Source organism: Rhinatrema bivittatum, chromosome 11 (assembly GCF_901001135.1).
Source record: "Rhinatrema bivittatum chromosome 11, aRhiBiv1.1, whole genome shotgun sequence".
Taxonomy (NCBI): Eukaryota; Metazoa; Chordata; class Amphibia; order Gymnophiona; family Rhinatrematidae; genus Rhinatrema; species Rhinatrema bivittatum.
This window is the reverse complement of record NC_042625.1, coordinates 66,394,248-66,419,744: the sequence shown is the minus strand read 5'-3', so window position 1 is coordinate 66,419,744 and position 25,497 is coordinate 66,394,248. Positions and strand designations below refer to the sequence as shown.

Genomic DNA, 25,497 nt, shown 5'->3' with positions numbered 1-25,497 from the left:
GGCCTCTCCAGTTACACCTATACATCTGGGTCTCATCAGATATTCATTATCTGCAGCTTGCTTATTTATTTTAAAATGCTTAAAGCCTGCTTTATAAAATCCGAATTGTTTTAAGTGGATGGATAACAATAAAAATACATAAAAACAATAATTTCACAAAATCAAAAGCACTACCACATATTATATCAACAAGATAGGGAGTAAAACAAATGAGACCAGTCATGCGTGACAGTAACTCAAAGCAGAGTACTAAAAGCTTGTGCAAAATAAAAGGCTTCTCTTCTATCTGGCTCTCATCAGACAGCCATCTTCTGGACCAGATGATCTAATAGAATACAAGGCCTTCCCTCCTCCCCCATTACCTGTGCACGTATCCCAAGCGATGTACGGAGTCAATGGCCATCACCATTTCTGCCAGATAGAAATGAGCCATGTCCACTGGCATTCGTTCCCCAAATTTACTCATCAGGGTCAAAAGGTCACCGCCAACATAATAATCCATCAACAGGTACTGGAAAGAAGACAGATGCAGAATTAAAGACCCCATATTTAAAAGCGTTCTGTCACAGACAGCCCCATTCTTTCTCATTTTGCTGTCATCAGGGTGCTATCATAAACATACTCTCTACTGCTTCTTCCCATCTGGCTTTCATCAAGGAGCCTTCAGGTATAACCTCTTTTCTTAATCTTTCCAATCAGGGATCTTAGCACACATAGTCTCTCTCTCCTTTTTCCCAACAGGCTGACATCTCGGAGCCATCGTGAGTGGCTTTTAGTACATTCTCCATTTTTTTTTTACATTGTGGATGGACAGAAATAAAAGTTGTTAAAAAAAAAAACCAAACTGTATAAGGTGATACCTTTTTATTGATCACCTTAAACACTTTTTTTTTTTGTTTTTATTTGTTAACATTTATTTCTCTGCATTGACAGCCACACAACTTTAACCATTGTGGTTGACTGTAGCATTTTGAGGTCTACTTTCACTGCTGCACTGCTAGTGACCAATAGGTGGCATCCTAAGGCACAGTTCATGGCTCAATTGCGTTACAACATTTAAAAAAAAACCCTAAAAACAGCATAAAAAGACAGACAACTCACTAAACAGCAAAAATAAACTGGAGTTAAAAGTAACATAAAATCTAAATCAACAGCATCTCCCCACCTATACCTTGCCTAAGCCTCCAAAGACAGCAATGTCTTAACTGCCTTAACGAGTCCATTAACAACCTAACATCCTTTAGATATTTGCTCCATAGCCTAGGACCCATAAACTATAAATGCTTTCTTAGTAAAGTAACATAGTAAATGACGACAGATAAGGGCCAATTGTCCCCCTCAGCCTGTCCAGTTGCTTTCCTCTCTGGTTCTCTACCACGTTGGGTAAATAAGCATATAAATCCCCATACTCAGACTAATACCAGTTCCTCCTCATGCCTTCTACTGAACCTCTGAGCACTGTTTCAACTACTGTCCTCTATATCTGTTCCAAGCCTGTTTAAATTCCTTCACAGCGCTGGACTCCATCACATCCACTGTGACAGGCTTTGTCGTCTTCCTGTTTGGTTCTTACAAGTCCCATGTTTAATCCAACACCCAAGCCCCCTCTCAGCAATCCCAGACTGAGCTGGGCATGGAACCTACAGTGCAGAGCAGTTGGCACAGGCAGTGGGGCGGGCCTCCAAAACCAGTTTCCACTGACATTACAGGAGACACGATGAGATGAATAAGCTGGGGAAAACTCATCAGCTTTAGATTGTTTACAGATTTGATTTGGGGAACTTAAATCTTCTACTTGTTTCTATGACAGATGTGGGGTTTTTAGAATTTTTTGCACCATTGCGGATAAGGCCACTAACTGAGCAGAGTTAACCCTGAGAAGCTGATCTACTCTTGGCACTCACCAGGTAGTTCTCATCCTGAAAGGCAAAGTGTAAGTGGGTAATCCAACGCTTGTCCCCATTCACCAGGACATCTCTCTCCTCTCGGAAGCAGGAGACCTGAAGGACATCAACCACCCAGCAAAGACATTAAAGCAACCAGTAAAATAGTGAACTGCCAGCAAACAATGAAACAGCTTTTTTTTTTTTTAAATATTTAATTTCATTTTAAGCTTATAGACTGCCATTTTCCCAACTAGGGTCTCACAGAGTTTCACATAATAACATACCAATAGCAATAAATAGATGAAATATGCAATAAAAAATCAAATTCAATATACAAAATCCTAATACAGACCAGCGCCAACCCTATTCTCACTAAGGGAGATGCCAGGCTCCATCCCATATCTAAGCAAGAATAAATCATCCCTTTCACCCACAACTAAAACCCCAACAAACAATTCCACCCACCATAACCTATATATTGGTGGAGCAGAGACAATGAAATGACCAATGAGTGAGAAACAAAGAAACAGCTAATGGCTTTAAAGAGAAAATGCAACAACCAATAGCAGGGCAGAGAAAATAAAAGAAGCAGTGGCTGGCAGTCAATAAAACAGCCACTATAGTGAGGGGCAGGGCGGGCCAATGAAATGGGCAATGATTGGGCAGTGACCTTATCTCAGCTGCAGGTAAAACAAGGACATTAAAATAGCCAGTGGCTGTGGCGAGATACTAGAAGAACCAATGGCAGCATGGTGACACCTAACTGTCCAGTGGCTGCACCACAGTCATATACTGGAAGCTTTTCTAGCAACATAATCAGCAATTTAGGTGAAACTTTATTCATAATTATTCACAGTTCTCTCGTTCTGAGAGTAACTGGAGCTAGGTGGCTGTGGGTGAAAGAGGGTAATACTAGGAGAGGCTCAGCCAGTCCCTGCTAATCTGAAGCTCTTTACTGAGCCTAGGTGGGGATATATGGATGCACGCAGTTGGGTAGTTATATGCAGACAGCCAGAAAGTCGATTCCATGATTCGGTGCCTGTTGCCATATTATGCAGAGTTGTTTAGGGTGTAGCTTCCCAAGTTCCTACCTTCCCCCGTTTCAGCATGTCCCATTTGTTCATGATCTTCATTGCGTAGACCTGAGATGACCTCTTCATCCTCACAACAGCCACCTGAGAGGGGCAACATGCAGGGAAATGGCATGAAACTGTAATTTCCAGCAGCAGCATTATTTTCAAACCAAGTTGCGCCAGCTCTGCTCTCACCACCCCTGCATGCTAGAAATTGTAGTCCCCGCTTTTCTTTTTTTAGGAAAAGGAAAGCTGAATTTACACGCATGCAGTGGGGTAATATCAGGACCAAATCAGCCTTTCCTGCAAAAGTAGAGCAAGTTGCTAACTCTTGCAAGGCCACATTCTCATGTTACATTTGGCTTTTGAGACAGCACCTTCCCCTTGCACTGCTCTGCAGTGTCATCATTAGAAAGGCAGCGCCTCGAGCAAATTAGCAACTCCATTAGCACTGCACTGGAGTATCAGCACTGGAAGGACAGCACCTTCAGCCATGCAGATTCCTCTAACACCATCTGTGGTGCAGCATCTCCCTTAGCACTGCCCTGCAGTGTCAGCAGTGCCCTGCAGTGGAAGCAGTGCAGAACTTCTCCTAGTACTATTCTGCTGGGTCAGCAGTGTAAGGAGAGTGCCTCCAATAGTGTAGCATATGATATCCCCTGGCATTATTCTGCAGACTAAGTACTGGAAAGATAGTGCCTCCAACAGTGCAGTATCTATCTTCCTTAGCACTGCTCTGCAGTGTCAGCAATAGAAGGACAGGCCCTGTAGCAGTGCAGTGCCTCCCTGCAGTGTCAACACTGATAACAGAACTACAGAGTCCTTTATCCTTCATTGACCTTGAAAGGTGTTAATGCCACTCGGTTACTGCATCTGCATTTGATCTGGCAGAGAAGACTATCAAGGGGATTAATATTTAAGTCTCTGATTTCCTGAGACTCCCTGAGATGTTCCCCACTGTTTCTCACCTCACTGAATGCTCCACGCCCAATCACCTTCAGGATCTCAAAGTCTTCTCGTTGCAGCTGGATCTCTTTCAGCCGATGTGTAACAGGCTCCGCTGAAAGATGAACAGGAGGGGGGGTCAGAAAACAAGATGTACTACTATTCAGGAAAGGGGGGAATGAGGAGTTGTGGTATGGAGAATTTCTGCCAAGCTCTGTCTATATACACAGCTCTGCCAATGCCCCTCAATCCTGGGCTGCAATGTACCCTGTTATTCCAGTACTAAGACCCCATTTCTCCCCCCCCCCCCCCCCCCCCCACACATATCTCTGCCAATGCACCTATTCTGCAGCACCACTGCAAACACTGAAAAAAACTGAACTCCCAGTATGCGCCCCCAGCAAAACGTAGAAATGGAAGTTTCTCATTATAACATGAATTGTATAGTCACGGTACATAGAGTTGCATTTTATGAGGCTCTTGTAGATTAATAGGATTCTCCATGGCACAAGAGGAAATCTGGCAGCGCTCTGTGACAATGACAGCTGCCAAACGGAAGGAAATCTCGAAGTTTCAGGAGGGCCTTTCAGGAGCCCCCTGAAGAAGTTTTACTTACGATAAATATGGAACAACTACCACAAATTCCAAGGAGAACAAGGAATGGAAGGGGGCGACAAGAAACAGCAGCGTGGTCATTCCATGCTAATCGTGATTCACCCGGATCCTGCCAGTCACCTGTCCCCAAGCTGCGGCCCACGCCATCAGGGGAGCATGGGGGGATTGGTGTGTGTCCCCCCCCCCCCCTTCCTGGAATGCCCTGCTGCTGCCAGGGAGAAGCAAAACCCACAGGGCACGAGCCTCAGGGAGTGTGGGAGGTGGGGGGAGCAAACAAGAGAAAGAGTCTAACGCAGGCCTTCCCAAACCCTTTCGGGAGTGTGGACCCCTCCTTCTCTGCCGCCAAAGGTTTGGCACATCCCCACCTGCTTCTCTTTCATTTTTACCAGCAGTTATACTCCAGATATATAGAAGAGTTATTCAAGTAATAACAAAGAAATAATTATATGCGCACCAGACTCATTCATAACATATAAAACTTATTAAATAATGCTTACTGACATAAACGGAATAGACACATAATTGCAAAGCACAGCAGTAAATGTGCAAGAATGTACTCTTATTCAGTAACAGTATTATGTATGTTATTGTCAGCTGCTCAGAATTTTAGACAAAGCGGCATACACATCTTTATAAATCAAATAAATAGCTTACATAGCGTAACTATAGGCAGCATTACAGCTGGATCTGTCTGGATGTGGGGCGACTGGGGAGAATGGACTGATGGAGAGAGAGAACGAGAGGGTGGGAGAGAGACATATTGATGGAGACGGAGGGAGGGAGAGACAGTCTGGTGGAGAGAGAGAGAGAGAGACTGACTAGAGTGGACTGGTGGAGGAAGGAAGAGACTGGTGGGGACGGGCTGATGGAGGGAGACATAGACTGGTAGAGAGAGACACACACAAACTGATAGAAATGGACTGGTGGAGGGGGAGAGAAAGACTGGTGGGGATGCAGACCCGCAGGGATGGACTGGTGGACAGAGAGAGAGAGCCATTGGCAGAAATGAAGTAGTGCAGGGAGAAAGAGCCACTGGTAAGGTGAGGGAGGGCATCTGGTTGGCAAGCACTGTGGAGCAGAGACAGAGAGTGAGGGGCTGGTGGGGAAGCCCACATCACTAAAAGGGAGAGGTGGAGAGAGGTTTGGTGCACATATTTCCCTCCCAAATTCCCTCCCCCCTCCACGCATATACCCCTGCCTCTTACCAAATTCCATATATGCAGAGACAGGACACCCTGCTCATAAAGCAAGAGGCACTGCTACAAACATTTTGCTCCTTTATCCCAAGGTACTGGGATAAAGTCTAGAGATGTCTAGACATCTCTAGACAGAAAAGCCTTCTAAGCAACAAGAGAACCCCTGCCCAGTTTCAACCATCAAGTAAAACTACCACTGAATATTGGCATCCTTTGTGTTCATATTCTGCTTGTCTTCTTATGATCGGCGTCCTTGTTAGGAAACAGAGGATGGCGCGGCTAGGACTGGGGTGGCAGCCCTGCACAGCACTGGGAATCCTACTCCTGGAGGGCACTCTTGGCAGTGCTTAAGGTGCTATAATGCATGTAATAGAAAAAATAAATAAACAGCACCTTCGGTAGCACTGGGGGGCTTGGGCAGGAGACAGGCCCAGCACCGTGTAGGCCTTGAAGGAGTGACAGTCTATGCTCAGGGTGGGGGGTGGGCCTCCAGCATGGTTTGTGATGCTAAGGGGAGTGTCCATGGAAAAGTGGGCAGCCTCAGGACTTGGTCAATGGGATGATGTACTGGTGTGCTCCCTTGCTGACTGGCAAGGTCGGATGTTTCGGCTCTGTTCCTGGGATGGAAGAGAAGTGCACCAACCCCCATTTCTTGGGCTGTGTTTAGATGGTGGCAGCCTTATGACAGGTGTTTATCGCTGTGGCGGGAGGGCAAGTTTGTTGGTCGGCAGCAGCCATCTTTGAAGATGCAGCCATGTGTAGTACTGGCCGCCCTTGTCAGAGGGAAAGGAGTGGCGATGCTGTGCCATGTATGAAGAGGGGCTACAGCCATACTGAAAGGGGGCTAGTGCTGGCTGAGTGGTAGCTTGCCTGTTGGGTAAAGGGGCATACCTGCTGTTTGGGCTTTTCCTGGTAGCCCTCTCGAGAGAAGGCATTGTGGATGTATTTATCTGTAGTGGGTAGCCATCTTCTTAAGGTGAGGTATGTCAGACAGTGGTGGCCATCTTGATGAGGGAAATAGTGTGTATCCATGGTTGGGGCTGCATCTAGCACTCTGAGCTCTCGGTTTATAGTTGTGGTGGACATCATGAGGAGTCAACCTTCTCTTCATACTTCTGTACCAGTGTAGATATGGTTTACAAGCAGTTGCTAACTTTGAAGAGCCCCTGGTTGGTTTTCTATGTTTATCTGCATCCTCTGTTAACCAGCCTTTCTCTTAATTTCTGGGACCCCTGGGTGTCTGTAACAGACAAGGGAAGAAAGCAGCTCTGGATTTGTCAATAGGTACCTGCAATATCTGTTTCTAGGGTGGCAAACAGTTTGGGACTATGATTTGCTGCCTTCCAGCTCTGTATTGGATTACTGTGTACAATACTGAAGACTGCACTTTCAAAGTATATATACCAGTTGCAGTTGGTAGAGAGGCAGCTCTTAAAATGGTCAATGAGCTGATCTTCTGCCTAATCAACCCCCTCTCCTGCAGGTTGAGCCCTTGGGTTCTCGGGGCCAGTAGGACTTTCCTCCTAGCAAACATCATGGCTGGGAGCTGGGTACAGCCTAGGAGCTGAATACAGGTACTGACTGGGCTTGAACCAAGGACAAGGGCAAGGCCTGGAAAATAGACCGGACTGAAATGGACTGGGCAGGACAAGGACATGACTGGAATCGAAACAGGAAATAAGAAAGCCCGACAGGGCACAAGACTAAGCAAGATAACTCTAGTATGCCCAGAAGGCTACTGTGCAAGGCAGAAGAGCCTAGAAGGCCAAAGAACAAGGCAAAGAAGCCAAGGCACACTATAGAACAAGGCAGGAGGCCAAGATAGGCCAGAAGATAAGGTATAGCAAGATAAGCTGGCCAAGTCAAAGAGCCAAGGTGACTCCATGAAGAGACACTGAGGGACTGGACAGGCTGGGTTACGTAGGGCTAGGGCTGAGGCATTAGGATATCAATGAGGAGGTAACTTGCGCTGCTGGGAGCAGGGCTCACTGAGGACCTCTGCTAGTGGGGAGGCTGCATAGCAGGTGCAACCATGGCATGGAGAGACTAAATGCACTAAAGGCACAAATGTGACAATATGGCATCCTGTTACCTGCTCTTGACTCAATTCCCCTCTGACGGTAGATTGGGTGTCACTTAGTCTATGGATAGCAAGCACATGGCTGGGCCCCCAATCTTGAAACTGATTTCCAACTTCTGGTCTGTAAGTTCATCTAGTGCATTTGGGTGTGCAGTACCCAGGCCCCTATAGATCTCTATCTCTATCTATATAGGTATATATCTCTATCTATCTATCTATCTATCACTGGCTGCAGTTCAGGAAGTTGCAGCTATCTTGCCCCTGGAGAGATCGCTACTCCCCCTTGCCCATTCTTCCTTGCCTCTTTCTGAGTTATGCTGGTATTTTTGTGGATATGGACAGCTAAGCTTTTCCAGCATTTTAACTGTCCAGATTGGGTATCTATAGCCCCTTTTATCACGTGCTTGCTTCATCTTCCAGGCCGCTATGGCTTCAGTTAATGACCACTTGTCGAAGTTGCAAAATTCACCATCTCCCCTCATTTTCAGGTTGATTGCTGTGTTTGGGCATCTGGTCTGCAGTCACTGGTTCTTTGATTATTGCAGTCCGGGCATAATTGTGCATGTGTGTGTGCTCCTGTTTTGAAAGGGTTGCTGCGATGGTCTCCATGCCCCATGTGAGCAGATTCCAGTATAGTTTACTCTATTCCTGGTCTAATTGCTAGGCAGGTAAATGAGCTTGTGAGGGCCCTGACAAAATAAAGCAGTCATATGGTAGTTGTATCACCATCTCTCCAGTCTTCCCCAGACAGGTTAATCCCTCTGCGCCTGCTACAATGGCCCTAAGCCTTTGGTAGAACCATTCTGATTTTCACCGCTGCATTCTGAATAAGGGCATCCACCCTAACCCCTTGTTACTCTATTCTGGTCACTGCTACAGAGGACACTAAACCCCTATCTTCTTTTATTCTCACATGGCAGTCAATGTTAATAAGACCTGCAACTCTGCCACAATATTTTCTCAAGCTAAACATATAGGGGCCAATATTCAACTGGCAGATGAATATCTGCTGAAGTTCAGCAGCCTCTAGATAGCCGGATAAGTCACTTATCCGGCTATCTGGTTAGCCAGGTAAAAGATGGGGGGATTGAGGCAGTGCTGCTTAGCCTGATAACTTACCGGGCTAAGTAGTGACATTGGAATGCCGCTGAATATCCTTGTAACTTAGCCAGCTGGCCTTTCAATATCTACCCTATACTGTTCCCTGAACAATTCTGTGCACATCAGTTGCCCCTGTTTGCTCAGCTAATGACCATTCAGATTTCCAGGTTGGGCAGCACCAACTGCTCCACCTACAGCACTTGTATGCAGTGTTTTTTGATGTGTCCTCTTTTCTTTTTCTTCAGCAAGTCGTTTTCACATCTAGGCCCCTGTTACCTGTTGTGATTTGCCCCTTGGCAGTAACACATGCATCACTTGGCCTTCAGTCTGCACGCACATGTTGGTTCTCTATGCATTAAATGTATAAAATTCACCTTCAGCTTTCGGTCAGTAAGTTGTATTTAAGGACATCTACTCTTTGGCGCACATTCCATGGTAGTTGTGGTTCCAGCTTGAGCTGATCTGTTACATTAACTATCCTGTCTCTAGGAAAAGTACTGCATACTCTCGTCCCTCTGTGTTATACATACACTCTGGCAAATGTAAACAGTGAAGTGCTAAATAGTCAGGTGCCTGGCAGACAGCATCTTGCTACTCACCCCATTATGAGTTGGGCTAATATTCTGGCAGACAAGGATAGAGATAACTTAGTTTTGTCATTTCCTCTAATAGCGTGCTACTTGTCCAGAGCTGGTAACATATAGCATGGCACTTATTGAGTATTCAGTGATGTCCTCCATTCCTTTCCAAGTCACGGCATGCACGTACAACTGGCTAGGATTACTTGATTCTTCCACAAGCTGTTGACATCAGATAATGAACAGTGGTTTCCAGGCAGGACTTTTCTTCTATGGTGCACCTAGTGTGTTTTTTCCCCCACTCCAGTTGCTTGTTCCATAGTTATAGTCTTTCTGTCTCTTGTCTTTCCTGGACTGGCTTACCCAGTCAAACTGTGTCTAGGTGTTAGCAGATGACAGATGGTTCCCAGGTTGGGTGGTTCCTCTATGAGTGCTCTAATTTTATCAGCAGTGATATAACTCAGGCTACATCCAAGATGACTCAGGGTTGCTCTTGTTGTCTTTCAACCCCTCCTTGTCTGCAAATCGATTTATGTGTGAGTATATCCTTGCTAGGTCATGCGCCTGACTAGTAGGTACAGTATATCATAGGCTTCAGAGGATTCAAATAAACTGCAGCAAGGCTGCAGATACATAGCCATCTCTCGGGTCTAGTCATATGCACTCACAATCTCTGTGCATACTAATGCAGCAGGTTCCTAATGCAGCATACTAATGCAGCATTGGTCACATATAGCATTACACTTCTACATAGTTTCCTTGCTAGGATTGCTATATGAGTTGCAGTCCGGGCTGTATGGGGGCTGTGCCTTTGATTTTAAGTACATCTTCGTCAGTCTCTATCATGCACTCTCTCCCAGAGGCAATGCAACTCCTGGTTTGTATACAGTCTGGCATGATGTATGGGGCGTTTTTTTCTTAACAATCTAAATACCACTGGAAGCCCTGCACAAGTTTCACTTCGGTCCCTTAAGTGCCATGCGCTATTCATCTATGCGGGAAAAATGTGCTTTGTTGGTTGGGTGATGCAGGGATAGCATATTCCCCTTTGATGGTTATTGAATGCAGCACATCATGAACTGAACCTTGCTCCAGATTCCAGCCCAGGTCCTGTCACCAATAAAAACTTTTCATCTCTGCTTCAGAGATGCCCATGCACCCAGCTGATTCAAGTCTTGCACTAATAACTCCTGCATTAGCATCAGAAAAGGCAGCTCTTGTGGCTTTTACAGTCTTTTTTTTTTTTTTTTTGCCTGACCTCTCCAGCCAAGGCTACCTTGGTCTGAGCTCTAGCCAAGCCTGCTTCAGCTCTCAGGAAACTAGTACCTGGTTGGGACTTCATGTCAGACCTTGTTTCCCACCCTACTAGACCTAATCCAGTTCCAGCGGGTTTACCTTCTGTGCATTTGTTTCAGCCAGCGGGTTCCAATCCTGCTCCTGTGCCTGTATTCCAGCCAGTTTTAGTCCTGCTCCTGTGCTTGTATTCTAGCCAGCCGGTTCCAGTCCTTCTCCTGTACCAGCACCAGCAGCAGCTGTTTCACAGCTAGCTTTGGATCCTGTTTTAGCATCAGCTGCTTCACTGCTAGATCCAAATCCAGTTTTAGTATCAGCTGCTCCATAGCCTGCTTTGGATCCAGTCCAAGCATCAGCTGCTCCACAGACTGCTTTGGATCCAGATCCAGCATTAGTAGCAGCCACTTTATAGACTGGTCCAAATCCAGTCACGCCAACGGCTGCCTCCAGTTCTTCTTCAGAGGACTCACTCCAGCCAGCAGTTGTCTCCTGTCCTGCATCACAGGATCTGTTCCAGCCAGCAGCTGTCTCCACTTGCTCTAAAGGATCCATTCTAGCCAGCAGCTGTCTTCAGTCTTGCTCTTGAGGATCTGCTCCAGTTGGGCACTGACTCTGCTCCAGTCTCGGCTCCGCTCCAGTCAGGTGCTGACTCTGCTCCAGTCTTGGTTTCAATACAGTCAGGCACTGATTCCATTCCAGATGGACCCCGATGCTTAGCCAAGCACTCGGCTCCAGGCAGGTGCCAACTCCTCTCCAGGTGGACGCCGCTCCAATTCTGCTCTGTTCCAGATGCCTCCACTCTCTTTTTCAGCCAGGATCCGGGGAGATGAGGCTCCTTAGAGGATGTTTGGAATCCACTGTTTTTATGGGGAATAATGTGAGGACCCTGGTGCAGTGTGGCCCTCCTGCCTGCAGGGACCTTCAGTGGGCCACAGCCTGTACTGCACTGACTTACGCCTCAGTGGCTTAATGACTCAGCACTGCCACTCTCATAAGAACCCTCCTCACGTATGCTCCCTGCCTCATCTTAGAGTCCTTCCTTGTTGTGGCCCATGTTCTTGTCTGAACCTTAGCCTTATCCTTGGCCTTCCTACTTTTACATTGGCCTTCTATTTGTTGCCTAGGCCCCAGTATAGTGGCCTTTTCCAGTCTGTGTTTGTATTGTCTGTTTTAGAATTAATTTCCTGTTTGTTCTTTGGACTAGCCCCAGCACTGTGATCTATTTGTCTGTCCCGTTTTCTGATGCACTCCCTTGTCCAGTCTTGTGTTTCTGTATGGGCACCTTTCTGTACTCTATTTTATTGTGTGCAGCCTTGCTGCCTTAGTGGGTGCCCCCACCCTTGTTCCTGAATGCACCTCCACTCAAGTCCTGCTGACCACCAGAACCTGCGGGCTCAACCGGAGGTGGTTGCCCAAGCAGAAGACCCAGATGTCAGCAGCTCTGTTCCTGGCTCTAGCCTGCTCTGGACCCAGGGGTTACCCTATACACCATCACCAAGCCCTGACGGCAGTATTATTGCTTTACCAAACTGAACAATGACCTTGATGATCGTTAGTAATAGGCAGCATTAAAGGTTTAAATATAGCTGCAGTTGGCTTGGTGGGGAGCCCATGGCAAGTAAGGTGCCACTTGTGGTGACGTTGCCCACGCACTTAGGGCCAGCAAGTGCTATGTGGAAAGCTGATCAGGCAGAGAATACCAAGCAGGGTGGATGAGCGTGTACATGAATTTTCTGACAAGTCTTTGGCTTTGATGGCCAGGTTTGGCCTGTTTACCACCCAAATGTTGAACTGCATCTTGAATAAGTGAGTCCTGCTGTTGCTACAGACCAGGATATCGTCATACTGCAGAGATCTTCGACCCAGTAAGCAAGGATCAAATTACAGGATCATTGGAGGGGCAAGGCTTTGACATCTTTGTGTCCCCAATGGCGGAATATTGTACTAGCATGATATGTACTGAGCCTTTATGAACTGCAACTCAGGTGAGGGTGTGCCCACATTATAGGGACTGGATAATATATTTAAGAGTTGAATTGGTTACATAATTTTGCTGCAGCCATATCATCCAATAAAAAGATCTTTGTTTTTGAATAATGTTGTGCCATAGAGTTTCATTCACGGTTTAGGTAACAAAATTGGGAAGGGAGATAGGTGGGAAGAGGGGAGGGAGTGGAGATGGCAGTTATATAACATAGAGGGAGGTGAGTATGTACCTGATGCGGTGGTAGTAGTAGCAGCTTTCTTAAGAAAGAAAGGCATCATGGTACATCCATAATTAGACAACTGGTTAATCAGATCAAAGTCACTTCAAGATGGAATCAATGCCACTGCCAACGTCATAGAGATTTTAGAGAGACTGTGTTGGATAGTGCATTCCATAAAAAGCCATCTCCAACCACCAACTGAATTTTTAGGACCAATTAATTCATTGAGTTGGAAGCACCAAAAGCATGAGATTATCTGCACCTGTTAGGATTGATGGCAGCAACCGTAGATTTGGTGCCCTAGACAAGAGCATACATGAGACCGTTGCAATGTGCTCTGCTATTACACTGAAGACCCCAACAGCAAAATTATGATTATCGGCTTCCCCTTCAATTGTCAGTGAGAAAGAACCTTCAATGGTGGTCAAGCAAAAGAAAATTGACAAAACAGAGTATTTCTAGAGCCTCCAGCATGTATAGTAGTAACAATAAATACAAGCCTTTTAAGTTGGGGAGTGCACTGTCAAAATCACTATGTCCAGGGTCAGTGGAATCAAACCTGAGGCCTCTTGGTCAATCAACAGGTTGGAGATGAGCTATTTGTTTGGCTTTCTTCAGTTCCAACAAATAGTGAGGAAACAGGCTGTGCAAATATCATACGACAATGCATCTGCAGTAGCATATATCTGTGTTTCCCAGTAGCATATATCGGTGTTGCTGTGGCACACTAGTGTGCCTTTAGACCTGATCAGGTGTGCCACAGAAAAATCACCCTCCCCGATGCTCAGATCCAGGTCAGCACCTGGGCTCTCCTCTTAGCACCTTGCAGCAACAAGAGATGCTGGTGGTGGCATTTAAACATATAGGAGCTCCTTTGTGAGAGTATGTGTAATTATGCATGCCGCTTCCTAACTACAGCACGTAGCATGAGCCCAGATTGTGATAATTAATGGGCAGTGTCAGGACATGGATAGCTGGTCCCTGCTTTGTGAGCACACACATTGCACACAGCACTTCCTCATCTTCCCCATTCTGAACATCCTCCTTTGAGTCCTTCCACCCTCTGTCCAGTTTCTAGGCTGAGTGAGATGGGGAAAGCATGCACTGAGCATTGGATATGACTTATCCTGAGTGCTGGGAATAGTAGCAGTGAAGGAGCTCTAGCTGCTGCCTGCACCACACTAATTTTGCCTTTATTCTACACTTGTATATAGAGGGATCTGGTCCATTGTGATGAGGTCAAATATATTTTTTTTGTTTCCTCTCTTCCTTTGTTATAAAATTTGGAAAAAAGATTGGTGAGGCTTTCAATGCTTCCCTAGGTCTTCTTTTGGCAATATGAGTCCTCTCCATATCCTCACTGACTTCTCCATGAAGGTTGGTGTGCCACACAACAATCTGGTAAATGTAGGTGTGCCTTGGGCTTGAAAAAGTTGGGAAACACTGGCATATATAAACAAACAAGGAGGAACTTAAAGTCTAGGAATTTCAGAAGAGACAGACCTTCTGTTTTAATGGGCAGAAACCTATCTGCTTCTAATTTCTGCATTACACATAGTGGGGAAAGAAATGTGGGAAAGTGGATTTCCTAAGCAGAAATCTCCTTGATTCAGGAGAATAGGAGTTGAGAAATGTGGCCGTTCACAAAATAGTTTAGAGATGGGGAGTACCTCAGATAGACCTAATGTCAATAAGCAAGCATGGCAAGGCAAAATGGTTGTACAGCAGATACAAGGAACCCAAGGAATCAATGCATTAGTACAAACATGGCCAAAGACAGATTTAGCAGAAGTCTTCCCTCTGTGGGCCCCAATAAGCCGCATACTAAGAAAAGTTGGGAAAGAGGATGGTCAAGTGGTTCTAGTGGCACCAGATTGGCTGAGGAGACCATAGTATGCAGATTTGATGAGGTTAACATAAGAACATAAGAAGTTGCCATACTGGGTCAGACCAAGGGTCCATCAAGCCCAGCATCCTGTTTCCAACAGTGGCCAATTCAGGCTACAAGTACCTGGCAATTAACCAAACACTAAGCAGATCCCATGCTACTGATCCCAGTAATAGCAGTGGCTATTCCCTAAGTCAACTTGATTAATAGCCATTAATGGACTTCTCCTCCAGGAACTTATCCAAACCTTTTTTGAACCCAGCTACACTAACTGCACTAACCACATCCTCTGGCAATGTATTCCGCTCATTACAGTTACTACAAAACTCAGCAGCATGGCTTCTACACAACACCAAATTTCATGATCACATTTCCCTGGTCCTTCATAAACTTCACTGGCTTCCTGTTAAGTGGCGTATACAATTTAAAGCTCTAATGATTCTTCACACTATTATTTACAGTAATAATACCTCTTGGCTTTCTGCTTCACTTCACATATACACCCCATGCAGGAATCTCTGCTCTAAAAACAAACTCCTACTTCAAGTCCCGTCGCCAAAACCTACCAGACTAATCTCCACCAGAGAGCGTGCATTCTCAATTGCCGGACCCATACTTTGGAACTCAATTCCATCAGAAATTCGTTTAATTTCAGATAAAAATCTGTTCAAGAAAGCCATCAAACACTTTCTCTTTATTCAAGCCTTTTCTGATCTATGCAAAACTTGACACATGAATTAGCCCTATCTTTTAGTTCATCTCTTACTTATTTCATTGTTTCCAAGCTATGCCTGTGTTTTATATCATTTTAAGGATGTTTTGTGTTTTATTATTTATTCTATGTTTATTTTAAATGATATTATGTATGTTACATTGTAACCCGCCCTGAACTTGGGAGGGGCGGGATATAAATACTTTTAAATAAATTCATTCCAGAGATTAATTGTGTGTTGAGTGAAAAAGAATTTTCTCTGATTTGTTTTAAATCTGCTACTTGCTAAATTCATGCAGTGCCCCCTAATCCTTGTATTGTCTGAGAGTAAATTCAGATTCACATGTACTCGTTCTAGTCCTTTCATGAATGTATAGACCTCTTATCATATCCCCCCTCAGCCGTGTCTTCTCCAAGCTTAACAGCTCTAACCTTTTTAGCTTTTCCTTATAGGGGAGCCGTTCCATCCCCTTTATCATTTTGGTTGCCCTTCTCTGAACCTTTTCCAGTTCCACTATATTTGGTCCCATGATGAGACTGCACACAGTACGCAAGGTGCAGTCTCATCATGGAGTGATACAGAGGTACAATGACATTCTCCATTTTATTCACCATTTCTTTCCTAATAATTCCTAACATTCTATTTGCTTTTTTTGACCTCACTGAGCTGACAATTTCAATATAGGAGATTTGTGAGGCAAGACTTCCCTTGGGTATATCCATGTCCCCTGGTCTTTATACTTTTTGAAAGAGTAAACAATTGATTAACGTTTACTCGTTCCATTCCACTCATTATTTTATAGATCTCTATCATAACTTCCCTCAGCTTTCTCTTCTCCAAGCTGAAGGATCATAACCTCTTTAGCCTTTCTTTGTAGGAGAATTGCTCCATCTCCTTTATCATCTTTGCTTTGTCCCATTAAACTATGCCTATCTATATGTTAAGTAATTTTGTTCTACCATTTGCCTGGCACAAACATCAGACTTGCTAGTCTACAGTTTCCTGGATCACCCCTGAATCCCTTGTTCAAAGTTAGCATTACGTTGGCAACCCTGCAGTCTTCAGGTACCAGAAATGAATTTAATGATAGTTTACAAATGATCAATAGCAGGTCTGCATTTTAATTTTTCAGTTCTTTCAGCACTCTGGGATTTATACTATCTGGTCCAGGTGATTTGCTACTCTTTAGTTTGTCAATTTGCTCTATTACATCTTCTAGGTACAATGAAATTTGTTTCAGTTCCTCTGAATCATTACCTTTGAATATCAATTTTAGCATGGATGTGTCTCTTATATCTTCCTCAGTGAAAACCAAAGCAAAGAATTCATTTAGTCTCCTTGTCATCCTTAGTGCCCCTTTTACCGCTTGATCATCTAATAGACAAATGATTCCTTCACAGGCTTTTTACTTCAAATGTAACTGAAAAATATTTTATTATGAGTTTTCGCTTCTACAGCAAGCTTCTTTTCAAATTCTGTCTTTGCCTTCCTTATCAGTGCTTTGCAACTAACTTTCCAATGCAAGTTCGGATCCCTTTTCCATTGCTTGAAAGATATTCTTTTACCGCTGTGACCGTACCCTCAGTCCTTCACTCTATGCCTTAGTTCCATTTCCCTTTTCTAAAACATCTTGAACTATCCATCCCCTCTTGCCCTCCCCCCCCCCCACCCCCCACCACCACCACCACCACCACATAGGAGAGCTCATGCCCTTTTGTAACCAGCCATTTTGTGGCTAAGAAGTATGGCTAGAGTCAGTGTAGAGCAGATACCAGAGAGACAGGATGTAGATTTTGTTCCCTCCCTGGAGAGGCCTCCCTGCCTCAACAGTTTCCCTTTTTGACAAGGATTCACTGTACACAACCTGCCAGCGGATCCTAAGTATTTTAGTTACAGTAAGGGTATCTTTTTGGCCTGAATCATTTTGGAACTTATATTCCATGACTGAAGACCAGTGAGCCCATTCACCCCACTGAATGTGGCAAGCATCTGTGACAGGTTTGGCTGTGTGAGGAACGTGAAGGCTGGATGAACTCTACCACAGAAGGGACTGCATTTCACTCTGTTCCTTTGATGAAAGTCATCCTCACTGGCTGGATTCAGAGTGCAGAGGCTGACGACCTGTGAACCCATTCACCTCCTGAATGTGGCACGCACCTGTGACAGGCTTGGCTGTGTGAGGCGCTTGATGGCTGGATGAACTCTACCACAGAAGGGACTGCATTTCACTCTGTTCCTTTGATGAAAGTCATCCTCACTGGCTGGATTCAGAGTGCAGAGGCTGAAGACCAGTGAGTCCATTCCTCCATGAATGTGGCAAGCACCTGTGACAGCAGACGTCCAGTCTAGAAAGGTTTTTATAGAGGAAAGTATCTCTTTTGTTGTGAGGAGGCTTTTTGGCCAATCCTCCTCACTGGGAACTTTGCTGGGTCAGCAGGTTCTCGCTCTCATTTGGAATCCATTTGCTTTACAATCCTCTCAAGCATTCTCTCCCTCTCTGTAAATCACTTGCAGTTCTCTGATTTATGTGGTCCAGAAAATGGCTACCAAAATGGTGCAGGGTCTGCAACATAAACCATATGACACGAGACTTGCAGACCGAAATATAAACACCCTAGAAGAAAAGAGATATGGGGGAAGGTGGAATATTTTAGAGAAATTTAAATATCTCAAAGAAGGCATAAGAAGCGAACCTTTTTTCAGAGAAAAGATCAGAACAAAAGGCCATGGTATGAGGTTACAGGGCAGTAGACTCAGAAGCAACATCCCCAAAATATTTCATTAGACAATTGTATAAGAGTGTCACCAAAGTGTTCCTTACCATATGCATCAGAGTCTTCACAGATGCCGAATGCATGATGTCAGAGAGTAGGAATGCATGGTGCTCCCCAGTGAGAGGTGTTTTATAACAAAACTCATAAACCCCCTTAGGGCTCATCTTCTTTTGTTCAGCCTTCCATCCTAGGAAGTTGGATGAGGCACAAGGCCAGAGGTCTCAGGCCTTCCAAGAGGAGGGAGACTAACTGAGTCCAAGAAGAATCCCGAGATTGAGAGAACCAAAAGAGGTGAAGAATAGTGAAAGGGAAGTTGGTGCCAAACTCCTTATATTTCACTAGCGATTTTTGCCTTGAGGATTTTAGAATGGATTTCTGGTTGGAGTCTGGAGGACTGCCAGACTGGGAGATCTACTTTCAGAGTTGCTGTTTAGAAAAAAAAAAAAAATTAAGAAGCTCATCTGTTCAGGAGAATGTTCCAGTTTGGTTACTGGACTACAGAGGTCTGCATACCAGAACACAGGTTCCAATAAGGGAACAGTCCTGTAAATATCCTGTTCTCTTAAGAGTATCTCTGAGCTACTGGACAGTGGAGGAAGAAACTGGCAAGCATGTGAAGATTTTGCAGTGAGTGTAACTATTTTAATTGTGTACTGTCTTTTGTTTTGTTATATGGATTGCACTATTCTTCTGTGTGCACTCTACTGATTGTATCATCTGCATTAGTTACTGCAGTAAAGGATTCAGTATTTGAAAAACACTAGACTTTACTTAAAACATTTCTATTGCACTCATTTTCTGAAGTTCAAAGCAAAATACATTATTCACATTCATAAAATAGAAAAATCAGCATAAGAAACTAAAACCAACAAACCTACGAGCTCTACAGAAAAATACATTCTGTTGAATTTGAGATGAAAAACACACCAGAATACAGTAAATAGCTAGCCATAGACCGGGTGGCAGTGGATTATATCTACGAACTTTTCCTTCTGTCAGGAAAGAACCCAGGAGCATAGATCACAGTCTGGTCCCAGCATTTCCACAGGAACAGCTGAAGCTGACAAAGGGATGGAGCAGAGGTTACACTAAAATGGTCCCCTACAAGGGGTCTGAAGGCATTTTGGAGGTTTTGGGTGTGTGTGCCAATGTGTCCATTGCCTGAAAATTGCACTCTAAAAATTCTGGAGCTTTTGGCTTGAGAACCGCAGAGTTCGGGAGACTTAAGATGGAGCCATCATCTCTAAGCAAAAGTGAAAGCCCGCAAAACTTTCCCACCAGGGAGGCACTTGGGGCATGTGACATGCATGCAGGAGACAAGGTGATCATGCATCAACCACTGAAGAAGCTGCTGACATGACTAGAAACATGAAAATCTTGTGCTTGCCTGCACGACAGAGTGGTTGGAATCTTCTGAGGTCAAGCAGGCGAAGGCCTTGTTAGAGTTAAGGAATTGTTTATTCCACTGCTGAAATGATTTACACTGTGTGATGAGATATCAGCCAGAGGTGTGACCCAAAGCCAAAAGCTGGCACTGCACAGACACGGTGCATCTTGTGGGTTCTAACAAGAACAGAAACAGACATATTCTGCCTGCATCAACCATTTTCCCCGTGGATTGAGCCCTCAGCTGCTGGCAGTTGGCAGGACTTGGACAGGAAACATGAGGCACATGTACCAAACCTGGTCTCATGAAGGAGGCAGGAATACTGCAGGAGTGCCTGGACACACAAAGGCACCCATAGAAGCAGTGTAGGGCCACTGCAGGAGGACTGGATACTGAAGCAATCTAGGACCAAACGCAAGATCAAGTTCTGGCAAAGTGCAGATTAGAAGCCTGGAATATATGTGTGCCCAGGCAGGACAAGATGACCACCAGCAAGAAGAGGGCCATAAGGCTGAGAGATCTAACCAGAGTCTCTGGACAGGAATACTCTGGTTAGTCTGGGCCATAGAGCTGGGAGGACTGAACAGATACTCAAAGGAGCCTTCTACTGGTGGGAGGCAAGACTTCCCATCGGGGCCTCACACACTGAAATAACATGAAAACCCCAGCTAGCTATACTGCCCTAAATTCCTCAAAGATTTGGCAGCCTTGGAAAGATTGGAGACCATGGGCAGAGAAGAGTGCCCACAGTGACATCTGCTGCAGGAGCCTGCTCTGGTACAGCTTAAGTGCAGGGCTGGCGGAAGCACCAGGCAAACTAGGCAGGGGCCTAGGGCACCAGGGTCCAGGGCCAGCCGCCGTGGCAGCAAGCGAGAAGAGACAGCTGCTGCCACGGCGGCGGTAATGGCAACGCAGCCGCTGCCGGCAAGACCAATGCTGAAATATCCTGCCGGCAGCTGCTGAGTTGCCAGTACCGGCTGCCGTGGCAGCGGCTGTCTCTCCTCTCTTGCTGCTGACTGATGAGCAGCCCATCCATCTTCATCCGACCCGACTACCATCTGGAGTCAAGCTAGTTTGACTCGAGCCGGTAGGGGGCAGGGGGGGGGGGGGGGAGGGGTGCAAGGCAGCAGGTTCTCCTAGGGCGCCTAATAATCTTCCACTGGCCCTGCTTAAGTATTTTTGCAACAAATGGCACCTGTGCGAGGCCTTTGTTAACTATAGGCAGCCTTCTGCAAGAGTATCTTCATCCACTGCCAGAGAAAGTCTGCCAGCCACCGGGGAAGAACATAAAACATGCCACGCAGCGTCAGACCAAGATCCATCAAGCTCAGTGTCCTATCTCTGATGCTGGCCACTTCGCCATCACTGTCCTAGTAGATCCCAAAAAGTAGATCTATATGTTACTCATTCCCAGGGATAAGCGATGGCTTTCTCTAGTCTACCTAGCTAATAATTTGTTTATAAACTTTTCCTCCAGGAACCTGTCCAAACCTCTTGTAAACCCCACTGTGCTAATTGCCTTGACACATCCTCTGGCAACAGATTCCGCAGCTTGATTGTGCACGGAGTGAAAAAAACATTTTCTATGACTTATTTTAAATCAGTATTATTTGAAAGGGTAAATAATTGTCCTGTATTTACCCATTCCAACCTACTCATGATTTTGTAAACTTACTACTACTACTACTACTACTTATCATTCCTATAGTGCTACTTGACATATGCAGCACTATACAAAAACATATGAAAGACAGTCCCTGCTTAGAAGTGCTTGCAATCTATCCAAGACAGGGCAAAAAAGACTATCGGATTCCCTCTTAGTCATCTCTTCTCCAATCTGAAGGGCCCTAACATATGCAGCCTCTCCTTGTAAGGGAGCTTTTAAATTCCCTTTATCGTTTTTCGTTGCCCTCCTCTGCATATTTTCGAGTTCTGCTACATCTGTTATAAAAGGGGGCAGCCAGAGCTGTACGCAGTATTTAAGGTGCAGTCACACCATGGATCAGCACAAAGGTAACGGGATATTTCCTGTCTTATTCTCCTTTTCCTTTCCAAATAATTCCTAACATTCTATTTGCTTTCTCTCGCTCCTGCACAGAATTGAGGAATTTCAAAGTATTGTCCAGATTGAGCAAGAAACCTCCAGGATCTTTAAGAAGAGCAATAGCTGTCACTTCAAGGAAGAAATTAGCAAACGTGTCCCGAAACTTTTACACCTCTAGACGTTCCCTCCAAATATCTGGCTAAACCTTAAAAAAGCAGTACTTAGCCGGACAAGTTGCTACTTAGCTGCATATGTCTTAAAATGCTACTTATCCAGCTAAATTAGATAGCCAGATAAGTTTACAAAGCGCTACTTATCCAGATATCTGACTTAGCCGGATAAATAGCGCTTTTAAGATTTATCTGATATCTGACTTCTTAGCTGGATAAGATTGGGGGAATTTTTTGTTACTAAAAAACCAGATAGGTTTGGTGTACCTATTTCACTGGCTCACTATTTCACTGGTGTTACAGGTCTGGAGTGCTCGCAGGTAGCCGCAGTGTAAGACACACAGGGGATATATTACGGTTTGGCATAACTTTAATCTCCCACAGGTTAGAATTAATTTGTTGAATATTAGGGTAGGAGACCCCTTCCCACTATCAAGAGGAAAAGGCTGCTGCATTTTCATAAGAGATTGCAAGCTCAAATAACGCCATTGCAGGAGACTTCACTTTGCAGAGCTGAACATGATAAATTGAAAAGACTAGACAGGCCAACTTTGAGATGCACCATATACATCTCAGAGCTGGGGGGTCTATAACCTTATGCACAAGCATGTTATCTGGCTATAATTTAGCCAGATATAAAAGGGGTGTTCTGGGGGCATTCCGGACAGGGATCCTGTTATCTGGCTAACTTAGCTGAATATCTGGTATATCTGGCTAAGAGTCGCATAACTTTAGACCTGCTCAGAAGCAGGTCTAACGTTATCTGGCCTTGTGTGTCCAGATAACTTGCTACTTACCCGGATATCTTCAGAGGCATCTGAGTAAGTAGTCCAATGCCTCCCCCCCCCCCCCCCCCCACACACAAACATCACATATATGTACCTCCTCCGCCCTTGGAGAACATAAGAACATGCCATACTGGGTGAGACCGAAGGTCCATCAAGCCCAGCATCCTGTCTCCAACAGTGGCCAACCCAGGCCATAAGAACATGGCAAGTACCCAAACACTAAGAAGATTCCATGCTACTGATGCCAGCAGAGGCCATTCCCTAAGTCAACTTGATTAATAGTCGTTAATGGACTTCTCCTCCAAGAACTTATCCAAACCTTATTTGAACCCAGCTACTCTAACTGCACTAACCACATCCTCTGGCAACAAATTCCAGAGCTTTATGTGCATTGAGTGAAAAAGAATTTTCTTCGATTAGTGTTCTCCACAAACTGGCCCAAACCTACAAAATTTGAAAAGTTTAAAAGTTTAATCCTACAATCACCGTTGGCCTGGGAAATCCTCTTCCTTCCCCATTATAAATATTTTAATTCTCCCTCCCCCACTCCTGGCTGATATCCTCCCACCTACTCGTTACTTCCAAGTCCTGTAAAGGAGCTGGAAGACCAAGAAGAGGAAAGCAGTATAAAGAGATGAGGACCAAAGTGATTAGAAAAATAAAATATTCAGACTGCCAGGGTAGAAAAAAGCTTCTTGTATTCAGTTTAGTGAATGGAATCTGTCAACTTTGGGAAGGTGCAGCTCGTGATATCTTTTATTTTGCACAATGCAGGAGGAAATGTATTTCTGATTCTATTTCCTTGTTGTTGCAAGCTTGCAGTTTGGCTTCTGGGGGTTTCCAGTTCAGTTTTTGAATGAAGGCTCATGGCGCCAGGATCTCTGTACTGGTTCTGATTGAGTTGGAAGCCCTAAAGAAACAGAAAACTTTCTGGGTCAAAATGAAAATGAAAGCCTCCAACATTTAACAGTCTGCCAGCTCGAGGTGTTGGATGCTGTGTTCAGGGTGAGGACGCGCTTTTTTACTTGGTCATAGGTGCCAAGTGGCCTGGCCACCGCTGTGTCCTATGATGTTACCTCTTCTCTCTGGAATTTGACCTGGTTAATGTATATGGCCAAACTCGGATTCCAATTCCTTTTCTTCTGATTTAGCATATCATTAATGAATCAAATGTCTCGATATGACATTCTGTCATGTTACCTCTCTGACCACCACCCAGTATCTATCACATTACAGTGGGCTGGCCAGGGTTTGGAGGTTGAACCTGGAGTTCCTGGGAGGTGTAATGGGTCAATAAAAAAAAACAAGATGGCAGGCTATAAGGAAAACCTGGGAAGGAGATCCAGTAAGTAACAGAAGCCAGACTAGGAGTCAGACTCCAACTCCCATAATACACAGGGATTCTGGAGGGGGAGGAACTACTCAGGCTTTACCTCACCAAAGGGAGGAGAGATTCCAGGTGTGGTGGGAGAAGGTAGAGTTCATCAGAAGGAGGGGCAGGGCAGGAAGAGGAAAAAGAACTGGGAGAAGAGACAGAGGAGACAGAGGTGGTGATGTGAGCAGCCCTGAGGATGAGCTTGAGCCTGAGCCGATGGACCTAGGAGACAAGTGGTGGAGACCTCGTCCAGAAGAGGACACACTCAGGGAATCTGCAGCTCAGGAGCTTTAAGTAAACACCGCTGTGAGTGGATGTAGTTGCAGCCATAGTGAAAGGGGAAGTGCAAAACCCTAGCTGCAGATTACAGTGGGAGCTGGCTCCCCTAGAACCAGGCCCATAGAGTACAAGCCAATCCTAGGCTGTGGAGGAGCAACTGCGAGCAGCAGGTATGAGGAAAAGAGTTGCTTTATTACTACATGATTTTGGGACTACTGTTGTTTCATAAAGCAAGGTAATGGAGATTTTAAATTACCAGGACAACATGTAATATGTTTGCTTAAGCCCAGATCGCTGACTGGGGTAAGAGAACCTGAATTCATAGCTGTGACACCCTGGAAGGAATGGGGTAAAAGTAGGCAATAGAGACTGAGTACCTGGCCTGGGGAGCCTCTGAGGGGGGAACCAGGGGAAGCGGCAAGGAGAAGTCGGGCAGTGGGACCTCACATGTGCGAGGGGAGGAGGTGGGCTATCTCTGCCTTTGAGTGCACGAGGGTTGCAAATCACATTAGATGATATGGATTGGGATGAGATACTGCAGGCAGTGCATTCCATCTCTATTTCTTCAATGATTAAAATCTTGCATCTTGTATATAGGCACCCCACCTTCTTTATGCTTTCTCTAGATCTGCTCTCATTTATGCTGGCAGGAATATAGTCAGCGAAGTACATAATTTCATGTGTTGTGGTTCCTGTCCTTCAGTGTTATCCTTTTGGAGGGTTATAGAAAAGAGATCACTTTTTTGTAAAAATAATTTTTCATTAACACCTAGTTTGGGGCTGCTGGGATATTGAAGAGACATCACAGTTTCACGTTCGGCCACAGACAAAATTTTTATTAACTGATGTATACATGCAGCCAGACATACTATTGCACTATTTTGGAAAAGTGCCCCATGTATTTTATAATGGAAGATGTAATTGACAGATATAGCATTCATAGAGAAAATTGTGTATTCCTTGCAGGAGAAATTAGATAAATATGAAAAAATTGGGGGAAAATTCTGGGCATAGTTACATAGCTCAGTTTGATATTGTATGGTTTTAAGTTCCGGTTGCCATGTGTGATGGTTGCAGTAGCTTGACTCCTACTCTAGGGTATATA

The 25,497-nt window shown here is 45.0% G+C and overlaps 1 protein-coding gene across 1 annotated transcript in view; it reads right to left on the bottom strand.

Moving 5' to 3' along the window:
• Nucleotides 1-25,497, bottom strand: part of DMPK (DM1 protein kinase) — a 90,387-nt gene that overhangs the window by 44,978 nt on the left and 19,912 nt on the right. Inside the window, 4 exon segments of the mRNA XM_029619351.1 lie at nt 363-511; nt 1,905-2,000; nt 2,978-3,061; nt 3,928-4,019. Coding sequence (XP_029475211.1) covers nt 363-511; nt 1,905-2,000; nt 2,978-3,061; nt 3,928-4,019 — 421 coding nt within the window.